At 47.2% G+C, this 24,113-nt stretch overlaps 2 protein-coding genes and 1 non-coding gene across 3 annotated transcripts; 2 read left to right on the top strand and 1 right to left on the bottom strand.

Annotated features, from left to right (window-relative positions):
• The first annotated feature begins 4,678 nt into the window (after window positions 1-4,678).
• Window positions 4,679-4,750, top strand: TRNAC-GCA. The gene has a single exon. It is a non-coding gene; the product is annotated as a tRNA-Cys (tRNA).
• A 2,447-nt stretch (window positions 4,751-7,197) lies between these two features.
• LOC102396169 (spermadhesin-1) lies at window positions 7,198-14,954 on the top strand. Its single transcript, XM_044935118.2, has 5 exons — window positions 7,198-7,690; window positions 10,046-10,075; window positions 11,157-11,292; window positions 13,214-13,401; window positions 14,950-14,954. The coding sequence occupies exons 1-5, from the start codon at window positions 7,645-7,647 to the stop codon at window positions 14,952-14,954; spliced, it is 405 nt and encodes a 134-aa protein (XP_044791053.2). The 5' UTR covers window positions 7,198-7,644.
• Window positions 14,955-18,818: 3,864 nt separating this feature from the next.
• On the bottom strand, window positions 18,819-21,830 carry C23H10orf120 (chromosome 23 C10orf120 homolog). Its single transcript, XM_006080399.4, has 3 exons — window positions 21,579-21,830; window positions 21,292-21,367; window positions 18,819-19,574 (listed from the first exon to the last, which is right to left on the bottom strand). Exons 1-3 carry the CDS (start codon window positions 21,776-21,778, stop codon window positions 18,819-18,821), a joined length of 1,032 nt encoding a protein of 343 aa, XP_006080461.3. The 5' UTR covers window positions 21,779-21,830.
• Between the last annotated feature and the right edge of the window lie 2,283 nt (window positions 21,831-24,113).

Consider the following 24,113-nt stretch of genomic DNA (forward strand, 5'->3'; position numbering starts at 1 on the left):
TACATCTGACAAAGTGGCTCTGTTATTGGAACTGCTTGGCTCCCAAGGAAGGAGGACAATTTCATGTTCCCTCTTTCCCCTTACCTTTAAGACATTCATTTCCAAAAGTAATTCAGTTCGGTTCAGTCTTTCAGTTGTGTTCAATGCTTTGTGACCCTGTGGACCACAGCACACCAGGCTTGCCTGTTGATCACCAACTCCCGGAGTTTACTCAAACTCATGTCCACTGAGTCGGTGATGCCATCCACCCATCTCATCCTCTGTCGTCCCCTTCATCTCTTGCCTTCAATCTTTCCAGGCATCAGGGTCTTTTCAAATGAGTCAGCTCTTTGCATCAGGTGTCCAAAGTATTGGAGTTTCAGCTTCAGCATCAGTCCTTCCAATGAATATTCAGGACTGATTTCATTTAGGAAGGACTGGTTGGATCTCCTTTCTGTCCAAGGGACTCTAAAGAGTCTTCTCCAATGCCACAGTTCAAAAGCATCAATTCTTCTGCACTCAGCTTTCTTTATAGTCTTACTCTCACATCCATACATGACCACTGGAAAAACCATAGCCTTGACTAGATGGACCTTTGTTGGCAAAGTAATGTCTCTGCTTTTGAATATGCTATCTAGGTTGGTCATAACTTTTCTCTCAAGGAGTAAATGTCTTTTAATATCATGGCTGCAGTCACCATCTGCAGTGATTTTGGAGCCCAGAAAAATAAAGTCTGACACTGTTTCCCCATCTATTTCCCGAGAAGTGATGGGACCAGATGCCATGATCTTCGTTTTCTGAATGTTGAGCTTTAAGCCAACTTTTTCACTCTCCTCTTTCACCTTCATCAAGAGGCTTTTGAGTTCCTCTTCACTTTCTGCCATAAGGGTTGTATCATCTGCATATCTGAGGTTATTGATATTTCTCCCAGCAATCTTGATTCCAGCTTGTGCTTCTTCCAGTCCAGCGTTTCTCATGATGTACTCCGCATATAAGTTAAATAAGCAGGGTGACAATATACAGCCTTGATGTACTCCTTTTCCTATTTGGAACCAGTCTGTTGTTCCATGTCCAGTTCTAACTGTTGCTTCCTGACCTGCATACAAATTTCTCAAGAGGCAGATCAGGTGGTCTGGTATTCCCATCTCTTTCAGAATTTTCCACAGTTTATTGTGACCCTTACAGTCAAAGGCTTTGGCATAGTCAATAAAGCAGAAATAGATGTATTTCTGGGACTCTCTTGCTTTTTCCATGATCCAATGGATGTTGGCAATTTGATCTCTGGTTCCTCTGCCTTTTCTAAAACCAGTTTGAACATCTGGAAGTTCACGGTTCACATATTGCTGAAGCCTGGCTTGGAGAATTTTGAGCATTACTTTGCTCGTGTGAGATGAGTGCAATTGTGCTGTAGTTTGAGCATTCTTTGGCATTGCCTTTCTTTGGGGTTGGAATGAAAACTGACCTTTTCCAGTCCTGTGGCCACTGCTGAGTTTTCCAAATTTGCTGGCACATTGAGTGCAGCACTTTCACAGCATCATCTTTCATCTTTTCAGGAGCACTCATCTCACCCATTAGCAAAGTAATGCTCAAGTTCTCCAAGCCAGGCTTCAACAGCATGTGATCCGTGAACTTCCAGATATTCAAGCTGGGTTTAGAAAAGGCAGAGGAACCAGAGATCAAAATGCCAACATCCACTGGATCATCAAAAAAGCAAAAGAGTCCCAGAAAAACATCTACTTCTGCTTTATTGACTATGCCAAAGACTTTGACTGTGTAGATCACAAAAAATTGTGGAAAATTCTTCAAGAAATGGGACTTGCCTCCTAAGAAATCTGTATGCAGGTCAAGAAGCAACAGTTAGAACTGGACATGGAGCCACAGACTGGTTCCAAATAGGAAAAGGAGTACATCAAGGCTGTATATTGTCATCCTGCTTATTTAACTTCTATGCAGAGTAAATCATGAGAAATGCCAGGCTGGATGAAGCAGAAGTTGGAATCAAGATTTCCAGGAGAAATATCAATAACCTCAGATATGCAGATGATACCACCCTTATGGCAGAAAACAAAGAAGAGCTAAAAAATCTCTTGATGAAAGTTAAAGAAGAGAGTGAAAAATTGGCTTAAAAAGCTCAACATTCAGAAAACTAAGATCATGGCATCTGGTCCCATCACTTTATGGCAAATAGATTGGGAAACAGTGTAAACAGTGACAGACTTTATTTTGGGGTCTTCAAAATCACTGCAGATGGTGACTGCACCCATGAAATTAAAAGATGCTTGCTCCTTGGAAGGAAAGTTATGACCAACCTACTGCTGCTGCTGCTAAGTCGCCTCAGTCGTGTCCGACTCTTAACGACCCCATGGACTGTAGCCCACCAGGCTCCTCCACCCATGGGATTTTCCAGGCAAGAGTACTGACCAACCTAGACAGCATATTAAAACACAGAGACATTACTTTGCCAACAAAGGTCTGTCTAGTCAAGGATATGGTTTTTCCAGTATGTATGGATATGAGAGTTGGACTGAGCGCCAAAGAATTGATGCTTTTGAACTGTGGTGTTGGAGAAGACTCTTGAGAGTCTCTTGGACTGCGAGGCGATCCAAACTGTACACCCTAAAGGAGATCAGTCCTGGGTGTTCATTGGAAGGACTGATGTTGAAGCTGAAACTCCAATACTTTGGCCACCTGATGCGGAGAGCTGACTCATTGGAAAAGACCCTGATGCTGGGAAAGATTGAGGGCAGGAGGAGAAGGGGATGACAGAAGATGAGATGGTTGGATGGCATCACTGACACAATGGACATGGGTCTGGGTAGATTCTGGGAGTTGGTGATGGACAGGGAGGACTAGCATGCTGTGGTTCATGGGGTCACAGAGTCGGACAGTACTGAGTGACTGAACGGAAGTGATATAACTATAATCTGATATGAGTTATGGGCAAGGACAGACAGTAAAAGAAATTTTAGGCAATGTAATTGAAGAATACAGATGAAAACAAGATAAAATGAAATAGAATAGGACATAATTTTAGGAAATTGAATTGAGTATTGTTAAAAAATATTTTTAAAAATAAGAATTTATCTCAAAGATGCAAAGATAATTCAAAATCAGAAAATCTACTCGTGTAATTTTTGAGTTTAACAGAATAAGCACTAAAGTCTGTATTACTGCTTCCTGGATTCAGAAACAAATCCAGCAAAACTCAATAGGCATTAATGATGTAAAAGAGCTCTTAGAATCTTATTGAAGGGAACAAGCTAAATGCCTTAAAGCATAAGTATAAAAAAATGTCCAGCAGACCTCTAATATACGGTGAGGCTTCAGAAGTAATCCCATTAAAGTTAAGAGTAAGACGGAATGATAACCATCACATTTAATCAGCATTGTTTAGGAGACTCTGGTCATTTTAGCACTTTTCTCTGTAAGAACAAGGAGTTAAATTGTAATAATTGGCAAAAAAGTAATAAAACTAATCTTATTCAGCCAGTATGGTACACATAGAAAATTTTTAAAAATTATCTGAAGTCAATTGATAGGAACTAATGCTAAGGTTAAGATTGCTGGATCAATGTGTGAAAAATAGTAATGTTTCCAACTGTAATAACCGATTAGGTGTATCAGGTTTCTATGGAAAAAACTTCTAAATGATACTGAAAGACTAGAAAATGTGATGAAATGGAGAAACACAAGTGTTACAGGTTCAAAAGCTTCAGATCATAAAAATGCCAATTCTGCCCAACACATCTATTAATTTAATGCACTTTAAATTAAAATCGACTTTCCTAGAATTTGATAAAGTGAAAGAAAGTGAAGTCGCTCAGTCATGTCCGACTCTTTGTGGCCCCGTGGTCTGTAGCCCACCAGTCTCCTCCATCCATGGGATTTTCCAGGCAAGAGTACAGGAGTGGGTTGCCATTAAGACAATCCAAAACTCATATAGAAGAATGAAAGTTCCAAAATAGGGCAATTTTGAAAAGGAACTGAAATCACACATATAAAGGGGAAATAGCAACTATTATCCATGAAGGATTATTATAAAGCTTTGGTAATTAACCAATTAACCTGGTAACAAGAGCTTCCCTGGTGGCTCAGTGATAAAGAATCCACTCCTGCAATAAGGGAGTCGCGGGAGAAGCGGGTTCTATCCTTGGGTTGGGAAGATCCCCTGGAGCAGGGCATGGCAACCCACTCCAGTGTTCTTGCCTGGAGAATCCCAAGGTCAGGGGAGCCTGGCGGGCTGCAGAGTAGGACTTGACTGAAGCGACTGAGCACGCACGCACCCATTATTGGCACAGTGGGAGACAATCGGACAAGTGGCGGAAGGACAGTTGGCTACCCAAATAGAGCTCAGACTTTGATTCCTGAGTGTCCCTGGAAATGGGACTGTGTTTTCCTTCCCCCCCAAGCAGTCACAAACCTGCATGGACGCTGAGGGGGAGGACAGCGAACCAGACACGCAGGGACTGAAGGTAGGATGCTTGGGCTGGGATGGAAGACAAGCAACTGTCTTCCTCCCATGGCTCCTGCATTCCCTCCATCCAGCCATTTACAGCCATGGGGTGCTCCTTGTTCTGTCCACAGACCAGAGCCAGGGAGTATTCTGTGTGTAGGGGACTGCCAGGGGTAACAGGGAACGATAAGTCAAGGGAGATTCTAGATGGAAGGAGAACTGTACGGAATTATTGCATTTTGGGCTTCCCTAGTGGCTCAGATGGTAAAGCGTCTGTCTGCAATGCAGGAGACCCAGGTTCAATCCCTGGGTTGGGAAGATCTCCTGGAGAAGGAAATGGCAGCCCACTCCAGTATTCTTGCCTGGAAAATGCCACAGATCGCGTAGCCTGGTAGGCTACCGTTCATTGGGTTGCAAACAGTCAGACACGACTGAGCGACTTCACTTTACAGAAATAACAACCAGGGCACTTAACCACTGGAGCAGAACCAGCATTGTTTTCTGAGAGGGAGACCCTGTCCAATGAGCCTCCTCCTCCTCCATTCATTAGCCAGAAGAGCTTGAGTGACCAGATAGCTCAGGCAACTTCTCTGTGCTCTGCTTGAGGTAGCATGTCCCTCCCACTGGGAACCCATTAGGGTTTCTGTAAAGAAACATATGACTTAAAAAGAACAGGAAGTTTCTACCACCCATAAAGAGAAATGAGTAATGCAACAATAACAGAAAACTGGCCCAAAGATATGCACGAACAGGCATTTCTCAAAAGAACTGGGGTTGGACTAGAAACATTGGAAAGTGAAAGTAAATTCACTCAGTTCAGTTCAATTCAGTTCAGTCTCTCAGTCATGTTCGACTCTTTGCAACCCCATGAATTGCAGCACACCAGGCCTCCTTGTCCATCACCAACTCCCAGAGTTCACTCAGGCTCACATCCATCGAGTCAGTGATGCCATCCAGCCATCTCATCCTCTGTCGTCCCCTTCTCCTCTTGCCCCCAATCCCTCCCAGCATCAGAGTTTTTTTCCAATGAGTCAGCTCTGTGCATGAGGTGGCCAAAGTACTGGAGTTTCAGCTTTAGCATCATTCCTTCCAAAGAAATCCCAGGGCTGATCTCCTTTAGGATGGACTGGTTGGATCTCCTTGCAGTCCAGGGCACTCTCAAGAGTCTTCTCCAACACCACAGTTCAAAAGCATCAATTCTTTGGCACTCAGCTCTCTTCACAGTCCAACTCTCACATCCATACATGACCACTGGAAAAACCATAGCCTTGACTAGACAGACCTCTCTTGGCAAAGTAATGTCTCTGCTTTTGAATATGCTATCTAGGTTGGTCATAACTTTGCTTCCAAGGAGTAAGCGTCTTTTAATTTCATGGCTGCAGTCACCATCTGCAGTGATTTTGGAGCCCCCAAAAATAAAGTCTGTTACTGTTTCCACTGTTTACCCATCTATTTGCCATGAAGTGATGGGACCAGATGCCATGATCTTCGTTTTCTGAATGTTGAGCTTTAAGCCAACTTTTTCACTCTCCTCTTTCACTTTCATCAAGAGGCTTTTTAGTTCCTCTTCACTTTCTGCCATAAGGGTGATGTCATCTGCATATCTGAGGTTATTGATATTTCTCCCGGCAATCTTGATTCCAGCTTGTGCTTCTTCCAGCCCAAGTCACTCAGTCATATCTAACTCTTTTCGATCCAATGGACTGTAGCCTACAAGGTTCCTTCATCCATGGAATTTTCCAAGCGAGAGTACTAGAGTGGGTTGCCATTTCCTTCTCCAGGGGATCTTCCTGACCCAGGGATTGAACCTGGATCTCCCACATTGCGAGCAGATGCTTTTACTGTCTGACCCACCAGGGAAGCTCAAAATGAACTAAAAAAGTAGGCAAGCGGTGGGTGTTCTTAGCAAATGAGGATGCATCTAGTACTGATTTAGAATCCAAAACAAATTCCACACCCCCCCCAAGAAAGCTGGAGGTGCCAGGGATTTAACCCAGGACCTCATGCATGCTAAGCACACACTCTGCCACTAAGCTACATCCCCACTGGAAAAGCAGCCAACCCCACTGGCAGTTGGAGAAGTGCATATTTTTAAAAAGATATTATTTTAAGCATTTCTAATCAGCATGGAATTTTGAAAGATTTAGTAAAATGCAGAGTTTTTAAGGTCAGGAAAATGGACATAGCGTTCTCCTGGTTGGTGTGTAGTTGCTAATGCTCCTTGAAAGACAATTGGGCTGGTGGTCCTTTAAATGGTCGAATGACTTCCATTATACAAACAGACTGTGTTTCATTTACGCATTCAACAATGAATGGACATTTGGGTTTTTAACCACTCTCTGTTACAAATAATGAAGCTATGAATATTCATGAATAATGTTCTGTGTGGCCATGTTTTCATTTCCTTGGATAAATAGGTAGTAGAAAGTTGACTTATAAAGTACTTACAAAGTTTACTTATAAAGTAAACTCAGATGGAACATGTTAGGAATCCGCTACATGTTTTCAACAAGGAGCTCTTCTGGGTTCTCATAACTGTAATACCTCACTATCAGAGCCATGTGGGTGTTGGTATAAATATAGAATAAATGCCAACATGTGCCTACCTTTCTCTCTTGTGGACACACCACACAGGCTGACATGTACTCCAGCTGCCCCACCAATTGTGACCCGCACACCTGGAGCAGACATGGGGCTGTTTACCTGCCTTTGCCCTGAGTGACACAGGAGGGCTCTTAAGACAAGGCAGCTGGGACGTCAGACTGGTCCTTCTTCTGCCACTGGTGCCCTGGGATGTAGGCACGTCCCTTGGCCTCTCTGGGTCTCAGGTCCTCTCCTGTCCAAGGTGTTGTGAGGCTTATGCAAGTCACTGGAGGTGAACATGCTGAAGCTTAACCTTAGACAGGAGGGCTCCCAAATAAGAGCTCTGTGTGGCCATTGGTCCATGTCACCTATTATCTAGGACTGCAGGAAGAGGAGAGGAAGAAAAGAAATTGCTCATTATTTCCCAGGGGAAAAAGGCACAGAAAGTGTGTGACAAAGACACAAAGAAAGCAGCAGGCAGCCTGCTTCTCCTAGAGAACCCGGGACTCCCGCAGCCCTGCGGGGCTGGGCTCCAGGGGAAGAGGAGGTCAGGTGTCAGCTGCTGTGTGTATATAGCCCCAGGCCTCCGGGGCCAGGCTCACTGCTGAGGCTGGTGCCAGGCTGCGAAGATGAAGCTGTCCAGCGTCATCCCTTGGGCCTTACTGCTCAGCACAGGTAAGCCCCTTGCCCCTGGGGCCTCTCTGCTTCCTGTTCAACCTAGAGAGTCTGTGCAGTTCACTTGTTGCCCAAGAAGAGGGTCTGCAAGCTGCCCTCCTCCAAGGAGATGCCACCCTTAGCCTGGCCTGGAGGAGGAGTGTCCAACAGGATGGTCATGACCCACGGCTGAGTATACAGTGATTTTAAAACATTTTCTGGGCTGTCCGTCCTTGCTCTGGCATGCATTCCCTGGGCCCCCTCTGCTTTAGCCAATGTCCCCTGGGATGCCCTGTGGGACAGCCAGCTCTCAGCCCAGACCTGGAGGAGGTGAACCAGACATGGTCAGCTTTGCAGGGGTCTTGGAAGTGTGATGGTGTGAGTGTTGTAGGTGGGACCCCGGCTGGACCTGATTGGAGGGTGGCATCCAAGGGGAAGTGGGGGCCCCTGCAGAAGCCCCAGGACAGGTGGGCTGCTCTGCCTCTGCCCCCGGGATGGAGACGTGGCAGCAACACGAGCTCTGGGATGACCGGCAGGAGCAGCAGCTCCCAGCAAGGCTGAGGATGTCCTACGAGGGGAGTGGGGGTGGGGTCTTAGCCTTGCAGGGGGCTGGGTGCTGGGCCTGCACTGAACATAGAGGGAACCACGAAGATTCTTGGTGCTGGAGGGAAAGAAGAGATGGCCGTGCCTTCAGGGAAGCCTGTCTCCTTCCTCCTTGCTCTCTCTGTCTCCTTCCTCCTCGCTCTCTCTGTCTCCTTCCTCCTCGCTTTCTGTGGGTCTTACTCTGTCCCCTCCGCCTTCTCTGTGCTTTTTTGCTCCAGCTCCTCTTTTCATCGACCCACACTCTCCTTCCCTGCTCCCCTGCAGGCAGCTGTGCTCATGACCAGGAGCCGAGTGGACGGCATGGGCTTGTGCTATCAGTGTGTGAGCACAGATCCTTCTCAGCATTTATCCCTGTCTCCTGTGATCAGGACCTTCCCATCTCCCTGGTCTGGGGCTGTGCGGGGTGGGGAAGGAGAGCCCTGCTCCTGGGACACTTTGTGGGCAGCTTATAGGTAGAAACATGTCCATCAGAGCCCTTCCTGCATCTGCTGTTTCTCAAGCACCATCAGTTCAAATCAACAGATCAGGATGGCATGTTTTGGGGTGATGTGTCCTGAACTCCTCCAAGGGGCTGCTTGTTCCCCTGCTTCAAAGCCGGGACCTTAGATTCTAGATCAGAGGAGGTCACTGTACGTGCAGGTCCGTGATGGGAAGATGTGTGATTCTGCCCTTGAGATCTGCTTTCAGAGAAACCTCGATTTGTATTTTCCAGAGCAGATGAGATGGATGCTCCAGGGTGGGGAGGTTTCCTTTGTGGCCCCCAACACTGTGCCACTTCGGTACTCAGGATGGGCAGCTGGAGATGGACCCCAGTGTCCTGGTTGACATCTATGGTCACATAGCTTCCAGAGCGCTTGTTGATTTCTATTTACTGAGGAAAGCAGTGTCTATGGGAAAGGAAATGAATGTGGTGGGAGGTTGACAGTGGCAGGGAGCATAGTGGACAGCCTCTCTGGGATGGACACTGAGCTGTGTATGCGTGGACTGTCCTCTGGAACCAAGGAGGTTGTGACTATTAAATTTCCAGTTTACAGGTGCGTGGACTGAGGTTTGTGAGAATAAATACCTTGTCTAAAGCCATCCAGCTGTCACCCGAGGCTCACTGGGCCCCAGTCTGTTTCCTGAGCTGTGCTGTGCCCACTTATCATGCCCTGAAGATAAACTACAAGCCACAACAACAGAGGAAACAGTGATTGCTGTCAGGTCACTGACTCAGTTCCCTGATACGGTGAAACTTTCATAAATTAAGAATTCTCATTTCTTCTCAGCTGAGATTTTTATTCCATGTATTTACACCAAAAGCAAATTCATCATTAGTCTCATTGAAGAATTACAAGAAATACTCAAGTTATTTTTGAGTGCCTCTCTGTTCTGATTGGCCCGGGACTGAGAGGTTTCCTAGGAAACAGCAGGTTCAACCTGCCGAGCAGAAACTCCCAGGTTAACTGGAGAAGCCACTCAGCCTCCTGAGAGCTGACTTGTCTGACTGTGGCTCCAGAACCAGAACATTCATTTTCACTGAGTGGGCCTGAGAAACAGACAGTCACAGCTGAATGAGCGAGTCTTGAAGGCTAAGCTCCAGACTTCCTTCCTGCTCTGTCCCTGCAGGACCCAGCTCTTCCCAGGACGAGGGCAGCCAAGTATTGTGAGCCCAGCACGATCCCTGGAAACACAGCCCCTCCTCACAGGGTGTGCACTGTGTGTGTTATATAGCCTTAACACTTCAGTAACTTCCAGCTTTTCATTTGTTGTTCTCTTTTGATGTCTTTCCAGCCACAGTGGATTCAATGGACTGGCTCCCCTGTAAGTACAGTCTTAATGCTTTACCATTTTATGCTCCTCACGGGGAGCAGTGCTTTAGGGCTTCAGTTCAGATGCCTCTCCTGGAAACACTGGTGTCATTTACCTTTTGGTTAAAGGAACTTGGCATTTCCGGAGCTGACCGTCAGCCTTGGTCTTAACAATCCCTAGGGTCCCATAACCTGACCTCCTACGACTCCCACCTTGTTCCTTCTCCCTCCCCTCCTCACCTCCACAACCCAGGAGCTTCCCCTGCCCTCCTACCTGCACAACCTCATGAGGCAGGAATGGGACCACCTCTCCACAGCACAGGTGTCCCAGGACTATGGAGCCACCTTCAATGGCTGGAGCCTGGAGGGCTGAGGGGCATCACCGTGTCCAGTGTCAGATATCAGAGCCTCCAGGCAGAGGGTGCATTGGCATCAGGGGGGTGCTGGGCAAAGAGAACGTTTTCCCCCTGATGTGGGGGCTGATAGATGATTGAGTGACTGATGATTGATCAATCGATGATTGACTGATTTCCCTAGTGATTTTCAGGTCCAGGTAAAACTTGAACTCATTTGATCAAAACACTAATGACGAAAGTGCTATTTTATCTTCACTTTGCAAACAATGGGCTTCTCTGGCGGTTCAGCTGGTAAAAGAATATGCCTGTAATGTGGGATACCTGGGTTGATCCCTAGGTTGGGAAGAGCCCCTGGAGAAGGGAACAGCTACCCACTCCAGTATTCTGGCCTGGAGAATTCCATGGACTGTATGGTCCATGGCGTCGAAGAGTCGGACACGACTGAGTGACTTGCACTTTCACTTGACAAACAATTTTTTGCTGACAAGGTGTTAAACTCTTATATTTTTCAGGGATCAAAACAAACTGCAGTAAAGGGTATGGATCTCTTTAAAATTCTGAAAAGAGTAAAACCTTGAAAACCACATTTTCCTGGATGCTCAGACTGGATGGTGGATGTCTGTTTGTGATTGGGGAGTGGGAGTCAGGACCACCTGCAGTGGGGTAGGCGAGGGATGGCACAGATCCCAGCAGCCTGGTGCACCTTCTGGGAGACTGGAATCCTTTCTTCTGTTATAGGGAATACTAACTGTGGGGGAATCCTAAAAGAGGAGTCTGGAGTGATCGCCACCTATTATGGACCAAAAACGAACTGTGTCTGGACTATCCAGATGCCACCACAGTACCATGTTAGGGTGTCTATCCAATATCTCCAGTAAGTACTCAGTTGAGTGTTCTTTGCTGATGGTGTGGTTTTATGGGAAGGTGTCCCTCTTTGCCCCTTCCCGTTCCCCCTGCACCACCCAGCACACACATCCAGACACATCCTGACTCCAGCTCACTCCTGCTGACGACCCTGCATGGCCCCCTGCCCTCTGCATAGAGCTGACCCTCCTTGCATGGCTTTCAGATCCCTCCAGGGGACCCCGATCTCCCCTCCCTTCTAACCTCTTCTCCCCTCTGCCCCCTCTCTGAGCTGAGCCAGCACACACTGAGCTGTGGACCCATCAGACTGCTGGGCAGCTCTGAGCCTTTGCTCACACTGTCCCCTCTGCCTGGAAGGCACCTTCCACCTCTCCCAGACTCACCACCTGCTGCTTAGGGTCCTCATTTCCTAGTTCACGAGTTCACTGGAAGAACTTTTCCATCACACATGAAACCCCTTCTCTGACTCTGTCCACAGCTGGGCAGATCTTTCTCAGATTTGTGCCCCATATATTACCTGCTTTGGGAAGATCCCCTGGAGAAGGGACTGGCATCCCATTTCAATATTCTTTCCTGGAGAATCCCATGGATAGAGGAGCCTGATGGGCCACAGTCCATAGGGTCTCAAATAGTTGAGCGACATGACTGAGCGACGATGCACACACCATTCCTGCCCATGTCTGAGTTTGTGCCTACAAGAAAGGGAGTCTTATTTTTGGCGGTCAAGAAATATTTTCTAACTAGTGAGTGCATGGATGAATGAAAGACTGAATGAACAATTAAAAGACAGAATGAATAATACTGCAACAGAAAGCACTGTCAATGTAGAAACAAGTTGTAGCATTTCTATAGTAGGTTACTCTTCACAGATACTAACACAGGGGCCACATTTCCACCAGTTGCAGACCAAGTGATGTATAATCCACAGTGGTGGTTGAGACAGGTGATGTTATCTTGTGACTGAGGGCCCTGTCCCCCCAGACCTTCTACAGGGTCAGGTCTCCACTAGATGGAGGAGCTGCTCTGTGTGAGGACAACCTGGAGATGCCTGCCTCACAGCAGGGCTCAGACCATCTACCGAAACCACACGCCAGGGCTGAAGGAGGCAGGCATTTCCTACATCACCATTTCTATTAGGATCAGAGGGACAGATTATTCTTAAAATTTTCATTAATTGTTCCTTTGACCCTCTCAAAGGCCAGTTTTGTATATGACTGTCCTTGGGACCAGGAAGGAATCAGTCTGTCCAAGAGTGAGCTAGTATAGAGGGAGCTGAGTGTGTGTCCTGGTGAGATATCCCTTCCGTGTCTCGTTTTAGCACAGAGAGGCTCCAATCTCGCTCCTGGGTGGGACACACGCTGGTGGCTGAGAGAGAAAGACAGGGTGGGGTCAGGTCTGATGAGCAGGAGGAGACGGAGACCTCAGCAGGAGTGTGACTACCCGAGTGTGCACTTTGCCCACAGCAGGGAGAGCTGGATGCCCCTTTCGCCTCTCTAGATCCTGGAGGCTAATAGGGGGTCCTGGGTTCTTTGTGCCAGGGGTGCAGAAGGTGAAGCAGGAGTGGAGTCATACAAGCATGTCTGGGCCTCAACTGACTCCATTCTTGTTGCCCAAGGAAACAGTCCTCAGGGTTGACTTTACTATTCCCTCCAGTGGCTCCTGATCCCAGAGTTCTGGGTGGGCTTCCCTGAGCCCCATCAGTGGGGCTGCTCAGGAGGCAAGGAGTCACCTGCAGCCCTGGTGTGGGGAGGGTCCTGGGTGACCACCATCCCCTCCTCCAGAAGGGTTAGTCTCCTTCCCTGTGGGCACCATGCCTGGGAAGTCTGGTGAGCAAAGCTCTGTGATTGCACTGGGTCTGGACAGGGGAGGCTGCCTGCTGGAGGGACCATGATTCCAAAGGCTGATGCCTGCCCTTCTCTCTGCTCCAACAGCCTCAACTGTAATAAAGAGTCTCTGGAGATTATAGATGGGCTGCCAAGATCTTCTCTCTTAGGGAAGATTTGTGAAGGTTCACTCCTGGATTATAGATCTTCTGGCAGTATCATGACTGTCAAGTACATCAGAGAGCCTGAGCACCCAGCTTCTTTCTATGAAGTGTTATACTTTCAGGATCCACAAGGTAGGTAAAAGGAGACAGGCACCTGCTGATAAGTCCTCCTTCTCTGTGCATGGTACAGGGAAGTTGGACGTGTGGTGTTTATACAATTGTTGAAATAAACTCGATTGTCAGCAGATGAGCCAGAGGCAGTGTGACCTAGTGAAGTGAAGTGAAAGTGAAAGTCGCTCAGTCATTTCTGACTCTTGCGACCCCATAGACAGTAGCCTGCCAGGCTCCTCTGTCCATGGGATTCTCCAGGCAAGAACACTGGAGTGGGTAGCCATTTCCTTCTCCAGAAAGATCCACCAGTTCTATGACAGCCTTTCTGCATCCCCAGATCTTGCAGTTGTGAAGATCTGACATGAAAATTCTTTTACAAGTTTTATTTTACATCTAAACAAGATAATCATTTCCTCTCAAATATAAAATTTCCCTTCCTGATCATATTAAAATCCTTTAGGCATATATCTGGAGAAGGCAATGGCAACCCACTCCAGTACTCTTGCCTGGAAAATCCCATGGATGGAGGAACCTGATAGGCTGCAGTCCATGGGGTCTCGAAGAGTCAGACATGACTGAGCGACTTCACTTTCACTTTTCACTTTCATGCATTGGAGAAGAAAATGGCAACCCACTCCAGTATTCTTGCCTGGAGAATCCCAGGGACCGCAGAGCCTGGTGGGCTGCCATCTATGGGGTCGCACAGAGTCGGACACGACTGAAGCGACTTAGCAGCAGCAGCAGCAGCAGCAGCAGCAGCAGGCATATATCAATCAGTTCAGTTCAGTCACTCAGTCGTGTCCGACTCTTTGCGACCCCACAGACTGCAGCATGCCAGGCCTCCCTGTCCATCACCAATGCCCGGAATTTACTCAAACTCATGTCCATTGAGTCAGTGATGCCATCCAGCCATCCCATCCTCTGTCGTCCCCCTCTCCTCCCACCTTCAATCTTTCCCAGCATCAGTCAGTTCTTCGCATCAGGTGGCCTAAGTATTGGAGTTTCAGCTTCAGCATCAGTCCTTCCAATGAACATTCAGGACTGATCTCCTTTAGGATGGACTGGTTGCATCCTTGCAGTCCTTGCAGTCCAAGTGACTCTCAAGTTTTCTCCAACACCACAGTTCAAAAGCATCAACTTTTATGCACTCAGTATTCTTTATGGTCTAACTCTCACATCCATACATGTGAAAGGCTACTGGAAAAACCATAGCCTTGACTAGAAGGACCTTTGTTGGCAAAGTAATGTCTCTGCTTTTTAATATGCTGTCTAGGTTGGTCATAACTTTTCTTCCAAGGAGTAAGCGTCTTTTAATTTCATGGCTGCAGTCACCATCTGCAGTGATTTTTAAGCCCCCCCAAATAAAGTCTGTTTTCACTGTTTCCACTGTTTCCCCATATATTTGCCATGAAGTAATGGGACCAGATGTATATGTAACCTAAAACAAACCAAGCACAGTCCCTCAAGAGTGTATTTTTTCCTCATTAATGATTGACTGCAATTTCACCCACATGTCAATTGGAAGAAAATGCTCCTTAAACTCTACTTAACCTGTTCTCCATCCCACAGCTTAGTGATCTCTGCTCAGGCCTGAGTGGACAAGCGTTGCAAAAGAGAACAACATTCCTTGAAGACCCTCTGGAATCAGCTGCCCACAAGGAGAGGCATCTTCTGATCACCTGTCTAATCACACCTGCTGCTCTCAGCCTGTCACCTCCATCCTTTCCAGCCCCTGGTCTCCTAACTACAGAAAGATTCCTTACTACTGGGCTTTAGATTGTTGCCAGTCTTGTGGTTAGTTCCTTCTCTTTATCATTATAATCATTTTGAATAAAGTCTCTTTACCTGAGTCTGGATTTTGTTTTAGTTGGTGAGTCCTGGTGTCACAGGTTTGGAACCCCAGGCATCGCTGAGAGTAGTTGAAACCCCTCCTGAAGGTCTTTATGCCCAGAGGGGTTCTCATTGGTCTGAGGTCTATGTCAGGACAAGAGCTCTGTCTATTTATGATTTTCCTCGCCTGCACAAGGAAACCCTCTACAGACATAGCAGTGAGACGCTGGCCCGGCTCCCTGCCAAGTTTCAAGCAATGTGCTTGAGGATAAAGAATCTTTGGTGAGGATATGTTGAATGTCTTTTGATTCCCACCATCCAACTATCAATTATATTGCATCATAGTCCCTTTTAAAGGTCTGCAGAGAGTAAAAGATAAAGTTCACATGGTTTGCGGGCTCATCAAGTCTGGTGATGTTGCATTTTTTCAGACCAGGAGTTGGGAGGGTCAAAAACAGGGATGGCACAGCCCCTTATAAGCCTGGAGCTGCTTCCATGTCCCTTTCTTCTGTTCAGAGAGGAGGGGGAGTGTGGGGGTCTTTTCATTAACTTGTGGGGAGAACCATCAACTCCCTCAGGCACAATAATCTGTGTGTGTGGACCATCCTGTTGAGGTCAACTCAAAAAGTCACGCTGGAATCTCCCTTCCTCAAGTGAGTTCTCTGAAGGTGATTTTTCTTTGTTGATATTGTAGATTTTAGGATCTTTTCCAGTTCACCCCCCACCATCCAGCATAGGCATCAAACCACAATCCGGTTCCATTTTTCACTTCCTGTTGAAAACCAGTCCATAGAGTTTACCCACCTTAGCAGAGTTTTATCAAACCCTTCTTCACCTGACCTTCCCTCCCTTCTAATGTCTTCTCCCCTCCGGCCCCTCTCAGGGCTGAGCCATCACATACTGAGCTTTGGACACTGCACACCTTTGAGCAACTCTGAGCCTTTGCTCACACTGTCCCCTCGGCCAGGAATCCATCCTTCCAACCTTCCAGACACATCTGCCTGCTGCTCGGGGAGCCCCATGAAGCACATCCTGGTTCAGCTGAAGGACTGACTCTACCATTGCATCTTTGTGCCTCTCTCACTTGCCTCATGTAGATCTCAATGAGATTTAAGTATACAGGGGCTGTTAGTCACTCGGTCATATTCGAGGCGATCCCACGAGTGGAGCCTGGGCCACCTGCATTGCAGGCAGATTCTTTACCATCTGAGCCACCAGGGAGGTCAAGCATACAGTATCAGTTGCTTATTTATTCAGTGCGTACGATTGTGGCACTCAAACTTTAGGGTCCGACTAGTAATTCTTAAATGAATGAATGAGTGATAAGGTCAGATTGTGTTTTCAATGTTCCAATGAGGCTCTGCATTTCTCTCCAGGCAGTCTTCAGTGTTAACATGGGAGTCACGTTTCCCTCAACGGTAGGCTAAGCCAAACACAGACCAGAAAAGATGCTGAGACAGAAGAAGTCATCTGTGTGAGGAAGGGTCTCTGTCCTTCCAGATTTGACATGGGGTCTGGACCTACACTAAGTTACTCTTGTGTGCCCAAGGATGAAACGCCTTGCAAATGGCTGCAAAACGGGGTTTAGACTATTCAAACGTTGCTTCTGTAAACTTGAAATAGTGTGGTCAAGAATCAAGACTGGGGTGCAAACTCAAGGAGGTGGGATTGACAACACACGCATTTCCCATGGTTTATGTAATTTCTCGAGGGTTCAGATGGTTAGATGGCTCCGAAAACTTCCCTGCATTGGCCCTTTGCCATTTTCAGAGATTTCGGGCTCTTCTTGTCCTTATCTCTGGGAAGGCTCTGTTTGGTCAAGGGTGAAACCTGTACAGAAGGTCCTGGTTCTTCCTGGACATGTCCCCTGCCTCCTGCTAGATCCTTTAGAGCCTCCAGCCTGTCTCTTGTGAGCAGGGCACGTGCTTGTGGCTAAGTGAGGATAAAGGAAGGGATCAGGAGTTAAGAGCAGAGAGGGCTTTGAAGGCCAGAGAGAGAAGCAGAAGGACCTCCTCAAGACTAGGAGGGTGCTCCACAAGAATATGGACACAACTTGTGCCTCTGATCCTGCTCTTGGACGCAAGAATGGCTGCTGGAGCCGGCGGCCCCACCCCCAACCCCATCTGCCTGAGGAGGGGGGGTCAGAAACCAAGAAGTGGCTACACACTCAGGTCAGAAGGAAAGCTCTGCTTCTGAGGACAGAACAATGAAAGGTTTTATTTTCTGCAGAAGCATTCATCCATCTCTGCGAGGCACTCGTCAATTGCTTCCTCAGAGTTCCTTCTCCGGGGCAGCACTGTTTAACCTCAGTTGGTGTATTATGTTGCTTTTCCCTAGCATCTACCTAGAGAAAAGAATTCCTGGGTAAACAGCTCATCATGAAGCCCCTTGATGATTCAAGGGCGTGGGGATGGCAGGCAGGTGACAAATGGAATGCTAGGGACCGGCTAGGGCATGGCTATCTGGAGCAGAGCCCCTCGGAGACTCTCCAGGCATTCGTGCACAGCCCAGAATCCTAACACCTCCAGGGTGACCATGGGGTTGTCATAGACCTGAGGAAGACTGACTGATGGTCCTGGGCGATGTGGCTATAATGACCTCTGGCTGTCACAGGAGGGGCCGTGGACATGTGGACAGAAAGCCTTTGGCCACACTGATGTGGGCAATGGCCATGCATCGGGGTGTCCCAAAATGACATGGGTCAGAAAGATCATGATGACATTGACAGTGACTCCTCAGAGGAATCATGAAAAACATCAGCCCAGAGTCTATTTCTCAAAGTTGCTTCAGCTTTGATTCCAGTTGGACACATCTGTGCTTTAGATCTAACCTTCCTTCTCTCTCACACAGATGCCCAGCCCCAGACCACACACTGTCCAGGTGAGAACCCAGCGTCCCATCTCAGAATGTCCCTTGTCTCCCTGCCCTTCCCCCCATAACATAAACCAGTCCATGTGTCCCTTCTGGACATATGCTTATTCTACCACCGGCAATGTCCGTGCGCAACAGGGCTTCTTTTCAAGGATCTGCAAGGCCTTGCAGAGTTTACACTTGCTTTGTGTGTGTGTGTGTGTGTGTGTGTGTGTGTATGCTCAGCTGCTTCAGAAGTGTCTGACTTAGTGTGATCCCATGGACTGTCTCTGCACTGGCAGGTGGATTCTTTCCCGCTGTACCACCTAGGAAGCCAAAAAGAGCACAGAAGTGAAAGTTGCTCAGTTGTGTCTGACTCTTTGCAACCCCTTGGACTAGACAGTCCCTGGAATTCTCCAGGCCAGAATACTGGAGTGGGTAGCCTTTCCTTTCGCCAGGGGATCTTCCCAACCCAGGGATCGAACCCAGGTCTCTCTCACTGCAGGCAGATTCTTTACCAGCTGAGCCACCAGGGAAGCCCAAAAAAATATTAATATATATGACTGAATCACTCTGCTGTACACCTGAAATATTGTTAATCAACCCCATTACAATATAAAATAATTTTTTTTAATGAAAAGTTTTTTAAAAGTAAAAAAAAGAAAAAAAAAGAAAAAAAAAGAGAAAGGACACCTGGGGCAGAGCTGCAGGAGTAATAAGGACCAGGAGGCTGGGTTACCATGGAGATAAACAAAACTTTAATAATGATGGGAAGCAACTTTGCACATGTACTCTTTCCAGGCATTCTCTTCCTCCAGACGGGTGGCCTGTGATGCATAACTGGGGTAGATCCCCCGAGACAGAAAATCCTGATTCATTAGCATGAGGTCGCCAGGAAATTCTGACACGTGCAAAAGACTTCTGTTTGTTAAGCCAGTGATGGACCTTTCCGCTTTCTTTGCAGGGAAGAATGGTTTTAGATCGATTGGATGGTACGTTATGCATTTTTTGGGTTCTTCTGACTTGAAAATGACGTTCATTTTAATTTCCTGTCTTTTGGAGGTTTTGCTCTCTGCCTCGCCTCTCCCCTTTTGATGGGCATCGTTACCATCGTCGGCGTTGCAGTCATCCTGGCCTTCCCCAGCCCTGGCCCTTGCCATGGGGCCCAGGCCCCCTGCAGGCAGAAGCGACGAGCTCCTAAACCTTTCGATGTAGGGTAGGAGCTGCTTGCTCCGCAGGGCTCTCGCCAGCTGCATACGCTCTATGTGCTTGCTGACGTTCAGCCTCTCCCGCCGGGGCATCCTGAACTCCTCCGGGGACACGATCACCTTGGCCGTCCACATTTTCCCCAGGGGCCCACAGATGGCACAAGGAGGGGTGTGTTGCCTTCTATAATCCACCGCCCGTTTGTAGTCTGAAGACAGCGTCTGTAGTTCCTTGAGCATTTTCCGTTCTTCCTCTTGCTTGTAAGTCAGAAACCTCCGGGCTGCGACGGTGTGAACGCCACCTAGACGCTGACGAGGGAAAAGGTGTGTGAGTCCATCAGTCGTGTCCGACTCTTTGCAACCCCATGGACTAGAGCCTGCCAGGCTCTGCTCCAGGCAAGAATACTGCAGTAGGTTGACATCCCCTTCTCCAGGGCCAATGGGCAGGGGGCTGGGGGGTGAGTGGGGAGAGGTGGTGGTTAAAATCTCAAGGGGATTGATGTGTTCATTTGTTTGTTCGTTAGTTTTTTATAATCCACATGTGGGTGAATTTCTACAGTATTTGTATTTCTCAATCTGATTTATTTCACTTAGTATGGGCTTCCCAGGTGGCTTAGAGGGTAAAGTATCTGCCTGCAATGCAGGAGACCCAGGTTTGATCCCTGGGTCAGGAAGATCTCCTGGAGAAGGAAATGGCAACCCACCCCAGTATTCTTGCCTGGAGAATCGCATGGACGGAGGAGCCCACCAGGCTGCAAAGAGCCAGACATGACCGAGCGACTTCACTTCACTTAGTATCGTACATCAAGGGTTAGTAAAGGGGAGAAAACAAGAGTAGTGGTTACCAGAGAAGGAAGAGTGGGGAGGGGAAGGGAAAAAAGGGTAAAGGAGATGAGCTGTAAGGTTATGGAGAAAACTAAATTTTGGCGGGGAGCACACGTAGCACATAGAGAAATATGAAACCCAGCGTTGTACACAAGACGCTGATGTAATTGCTGAGTTCTGCTGCAGGTCACAGGTGTGAGGCCCCTGTACCAAGGCCACAGAAGCAGAGCCTGGAACCAAGGCTAACTGAGCCCCTTTGTAACCTTACCAAAGCCAACCGGGCCCCTTTGTAACCTTACCAAAAGTCCCCTTGTTCATCACTAACAAGCTTCCTGATTCCCAGTTAGGCAAAGATGCCCACTCCAGTAAACACCCTGTCGCACTCCAATCACCTAACACCAGCCTTCCAGTAGGAACTGTCTTTGTCTTGAGGCTATAAAAATTGGCTATTAACTCATGAAAGTGGTCAACTCTCCCTGGCTTGTCAGAAGTTATCAGCCTGTTGCACTCGAAATGCCCACTTTATCTCTGCTATTTTTTTTTTTTTTTAAATAAAACACTCCTTTCTGCAGTATTCTGTGTCCGGAAATTCTTTTCCCACCTGCTCTCGGACTGCCTCAACAATAATGTTCTAAATCAATGTTACCTCAACAACAACAAAAACATAAAAATATAGCATTTACGATGGAAAATTTTTAAAAAGTTCTCAATGGGACAGGAGCAAAGGACACGCACAGAAAGAATTATCTAGTGGCTCCCTTGCCCTTCATCTGTGAGGGTGCCCGAGACCCTGTATAGTGAGAATGAGGGTAGATCTTTGGGAACAGATGAGCCTGGTTTCAAATCTGACTCTCCTTCTCACCTACTATGAATCTGAGAGAATTGTATTGATCTTACCCCTGTGAGGTCTCCATAAGATAACATATATGAAAGCAACTAGTGCAAGATAAGGGCTCAAGAAGAGGCCGCTTCCGTGATTTGTTATCACTTGTAGTTACAGTCCTGCTTGGGACTTTGTAATAAGAGAGTATTTTGCTTTTGCTAGGCAAATATGGAAGCCACTAGTTAACTCAGCCAACTCTCCTCCACTGCTTGGGAGACTCACACCTGTGTTGCTGGTGGTTTTTGAAACTCTGACTCTCCTAGCCTAACTGCCTGGATTCCCTGGAGCCTCCCTGTGTATAAATTTCACAGCACTTACTAGGATCTCTTTCTCCAAGGGAGAGTATTTCCCGAGGGCGATGCGTGGGTCTGACTTGTAGAACTTGGTCCATATCCTGGAAGGCAGAGAGGTGTATTAGAACTCGGAAATGGTCTTCCTAGTTTTGCCTTTTGGAGTGGGAAATCTCACAAAGGCTGATGCCACGTTGATCACAAAGGGTGATGCTCTGTGATCACAGTTTCTACAGCCACAGGGTGGGCTCTTCCATTTGGCTTCAAATCTGACATGGGTGGGAGGGAACGGACCAGGAGCACAGTTACACTCACCCCAGTGGTGAAGCAGGGCATAGATCCCCTTGGGAGGACAGGGACTCTTTATTCAGGAAGGAATCGCTTATATTGAATACGCGCACCGGTATTCCATTCTTATTTAACTTCCCCTCTGTAGTCATCCTCTCTTGGGCCCTTGAATCTCTAGCCCTCTGTTTTCCAATCTTCGGACAGCCATTCTCCCATTCTCTGATCATACTCTGGCTCCAGGCTAGGATGGGAGGTGTCAGTGCCTGGAGTTTCTTCCTAAGACAGCTTTAATGCGAATCCAAATGACAGTCACAAACATCTTGCATCATAACTGGCCTACGTGGCAGCTATTGTGAGGTCTGAGTTTAGGCATCAGATGATCCCCTGGACTGAAATGGACACACACTACCATGGTCTCGGTATGTTGGAGTCCAGAGAAATAGAGTGGGCAGAGAAGTGTAGCTGGGAGACGATCTGACCACGTCAATGCCACTTATAAGCCCATAAAGACTGCTCAGCTCTTTCTGGATGAACACTCATGACCTGAAGTCTCTCCCTGGTATTGGCTTGCCTCTCCAATCTTAGCTCCAATCTTAGTTCCTCATGCTCCATCCATGAACTCTATCCATGGTTCTTGGAATCAGCTTCTAGACATGCTCCCCTCATGTCTCAAATATGCCTCTCTGCCTTGACAACTTGCTTATCTTTTAGGGCCCAGCTTACCTGGAAATATCTCTGAGAAATACTGTTAGTGCAAAAATCAAGGCACAAAAGTATATACATTGTAGACAACCTTTTTGTATTGAAAAGGAAAAAAATAAGCATGTATACTTGCATTTGCATAAATAAACACTAGAATAATACATGCAAAAAATGTCGTAAATGGTTATCAGAGGTGGGTACCTGGCAGATATGGATAAGGTGGTAATGGGTCTTTTCATTGTGTACATTATTGTTTTGTACAGTATTGTTTAGAACCATGAGAGCCTATTACCTTTTGAAAAAAATGAGTTTAAAAAGTAAAGAAGCAGCTCATGGAAGATGATATCTCTGACAAGTACTGGTCCTGAAGCTTTCCTTTGCTTCTACCAGAAAACACCCCTAAGTGGGGATATGTCCAGAGCTCATGCCCACAGCAGCCATCTAAAATGCACCAATGCTCCTCTCACATACTCAGGCAATTTCAGTTCCCTAGAACAGCTGTGAACCTGGAAATCAGCAGCCAGTGCCGTGGAGCGGTATAGACAGTGCCTCTTGCCCTGTATGCATCGACTCACACATTTGTCCTACACACAGCCATTTGCACAACCCACACAACACCTGGCATATTGCGTGCACTGCACAAATGTTTGTGGAACAACCAATGACTGGTACATGATAGAATATTAAGGGCGGGGACTTTCCTGGTGGTCCAGAGGCCAAGACTGCACTCCCAGTGCAGGTGGCCTGGGTTCAATCCCTGGTCAGGGAACTAGATCCCACACTCTTCAACTAAGAATTTGCATGCCTCAACTAAAGATCCCACTTGCCACAGTGAAGACTGAAGATTGTGCCACAACTAAGACTTAGCACAGCCAAAAATATATATATAAAAAAAAAGATTATTATGGATCTCGGTTCAGATGGTAAAAATATCCACCTGCAATGCAGGAGACCTGGGTTCAACCCCTGGGTTGAGAAGATCCCCTAGAGGAGGGCATGACAACCCACTCCAGTATTCTTGCCTGGAGAATCCCTATGAAAAGAGGAGCCTGGTAGGCTGCAGTTCAGAGGGTCGCAAAGGGTCGGACACGACTGAGCGACTAAGCATGGCACACATCAAAAAAATCAAGTCTTAGTCAAATTTCCAATAATACACTCAGGATGTAATGTGATATTTTTTTAAAGACCATACAAAACTTATATAAAGTATGATCTGGGTGTGTCAATACAACAGAATTCAAGAAGAAAAAGGACTAGAAGGAAAAACACAGAGATACGAGCAGTAGACTGTGGGCTAGTGGAGGATATTCTAGGACTGGCCATGGACCTGCAGCCTGGTCCCATCCAGGTACTGAGATGGAGTAGCTATGGCCTTGTCTTAGCAGGTTCAGGTAGAAAAAGGTGGCACAGCTCCTCCAGGCATCAGAAAGACAGTGATAAAGGGCACCCTGCCATGCTGCCCAGAAGTGATGTCGCCATGACTATGGTAGGTTTGGGGTGGGAACTGGAAAAAGAGAGAAATTTATTTTAAGAAATTAGCTTACATGATTGTAGAGGCTGGAAGGTCCAAAATCTGCTGGCGTGGTCCAGCAGGCTGAAGACTCTGGGAGAGCCCATGTAGAGGTTCAAGACCACTGGGAGAATTGCCTCTTGTTCAAGGGACATAAGTCTTCAGTCTATTCATGCCTTCAGCTGATTGGATGAGGCCCACCCACATTATGGAGCAACAGGCAATCTGCTTTACTCAAAGTTTGCTGATTTAAATATCAATCTCATCCAAAGACACCCTCACATAACTATCCAGAATAATGGATCAGACCAAAGCATGACTGGGCATACATGTGTGCTAAGTTGCTTCAG

Source organism: Bubalus bubalis, chromosome 23, assembly GCF_019923935.1.
Source record: "Bubalus bubalis isolate 160015118507 breed Murrah chromosome 23, NDDB_SH_1, whole genome shotgun sequence".
Classification (NCBI taxonomy): domain Eukaryota; kingdom Metazoa; phylum Chordata; class Mammalia; order Artiodactyla; family Bovidae; genus Bubalus; species Bubalus bubalis.

Bases quoted from the DNA above. Each gene is read 5' to 3' on its own strand.
- LOC102396169 (XM_044935118.2), top strand. From the start codon at position 7,645: ATGAAGCTGTCCAGCGTCATCCCTTGGGCCTTACTGCTCAGCACAG. The intron at 10,076-11,156 runs GTAAGTACAGTC...CTTCTGTTATAG, and splicing joins TTCAATGGACTGGCTCCCCT to GGAATACTAACTGTGGGGGA. The intron at 11,293-13,213 runs GTAAGTACTCAG...CTGCTCCAACAG, and splicing joins GTGTCTATCCAATATCTCCA to CCTCAACTGTAATAAAGAGT.
- C23H10orf120 (XM_006080399.4), bottom strand. From the start codon at position 21,778: ATGATCAGAGAATGGGAGAATGGCTGTCCGAAGATTGGAAAACAGAGG. The intron at 21,368-21,578 runs GTGAGTGTAACT...TCTGCCTTCCAG, and splicing joins TGCCCTGCTTCACCACTGGG to GATATGGACCAAGTTCTACA. The intron at 19,575-21,291 runs GTAAGTGCTGTG...TTCCCTCGTCAG, and splicing joins CCTTGGAGAAAGAGATCCTA to CGTCTAGGTGGCGTTCACAC.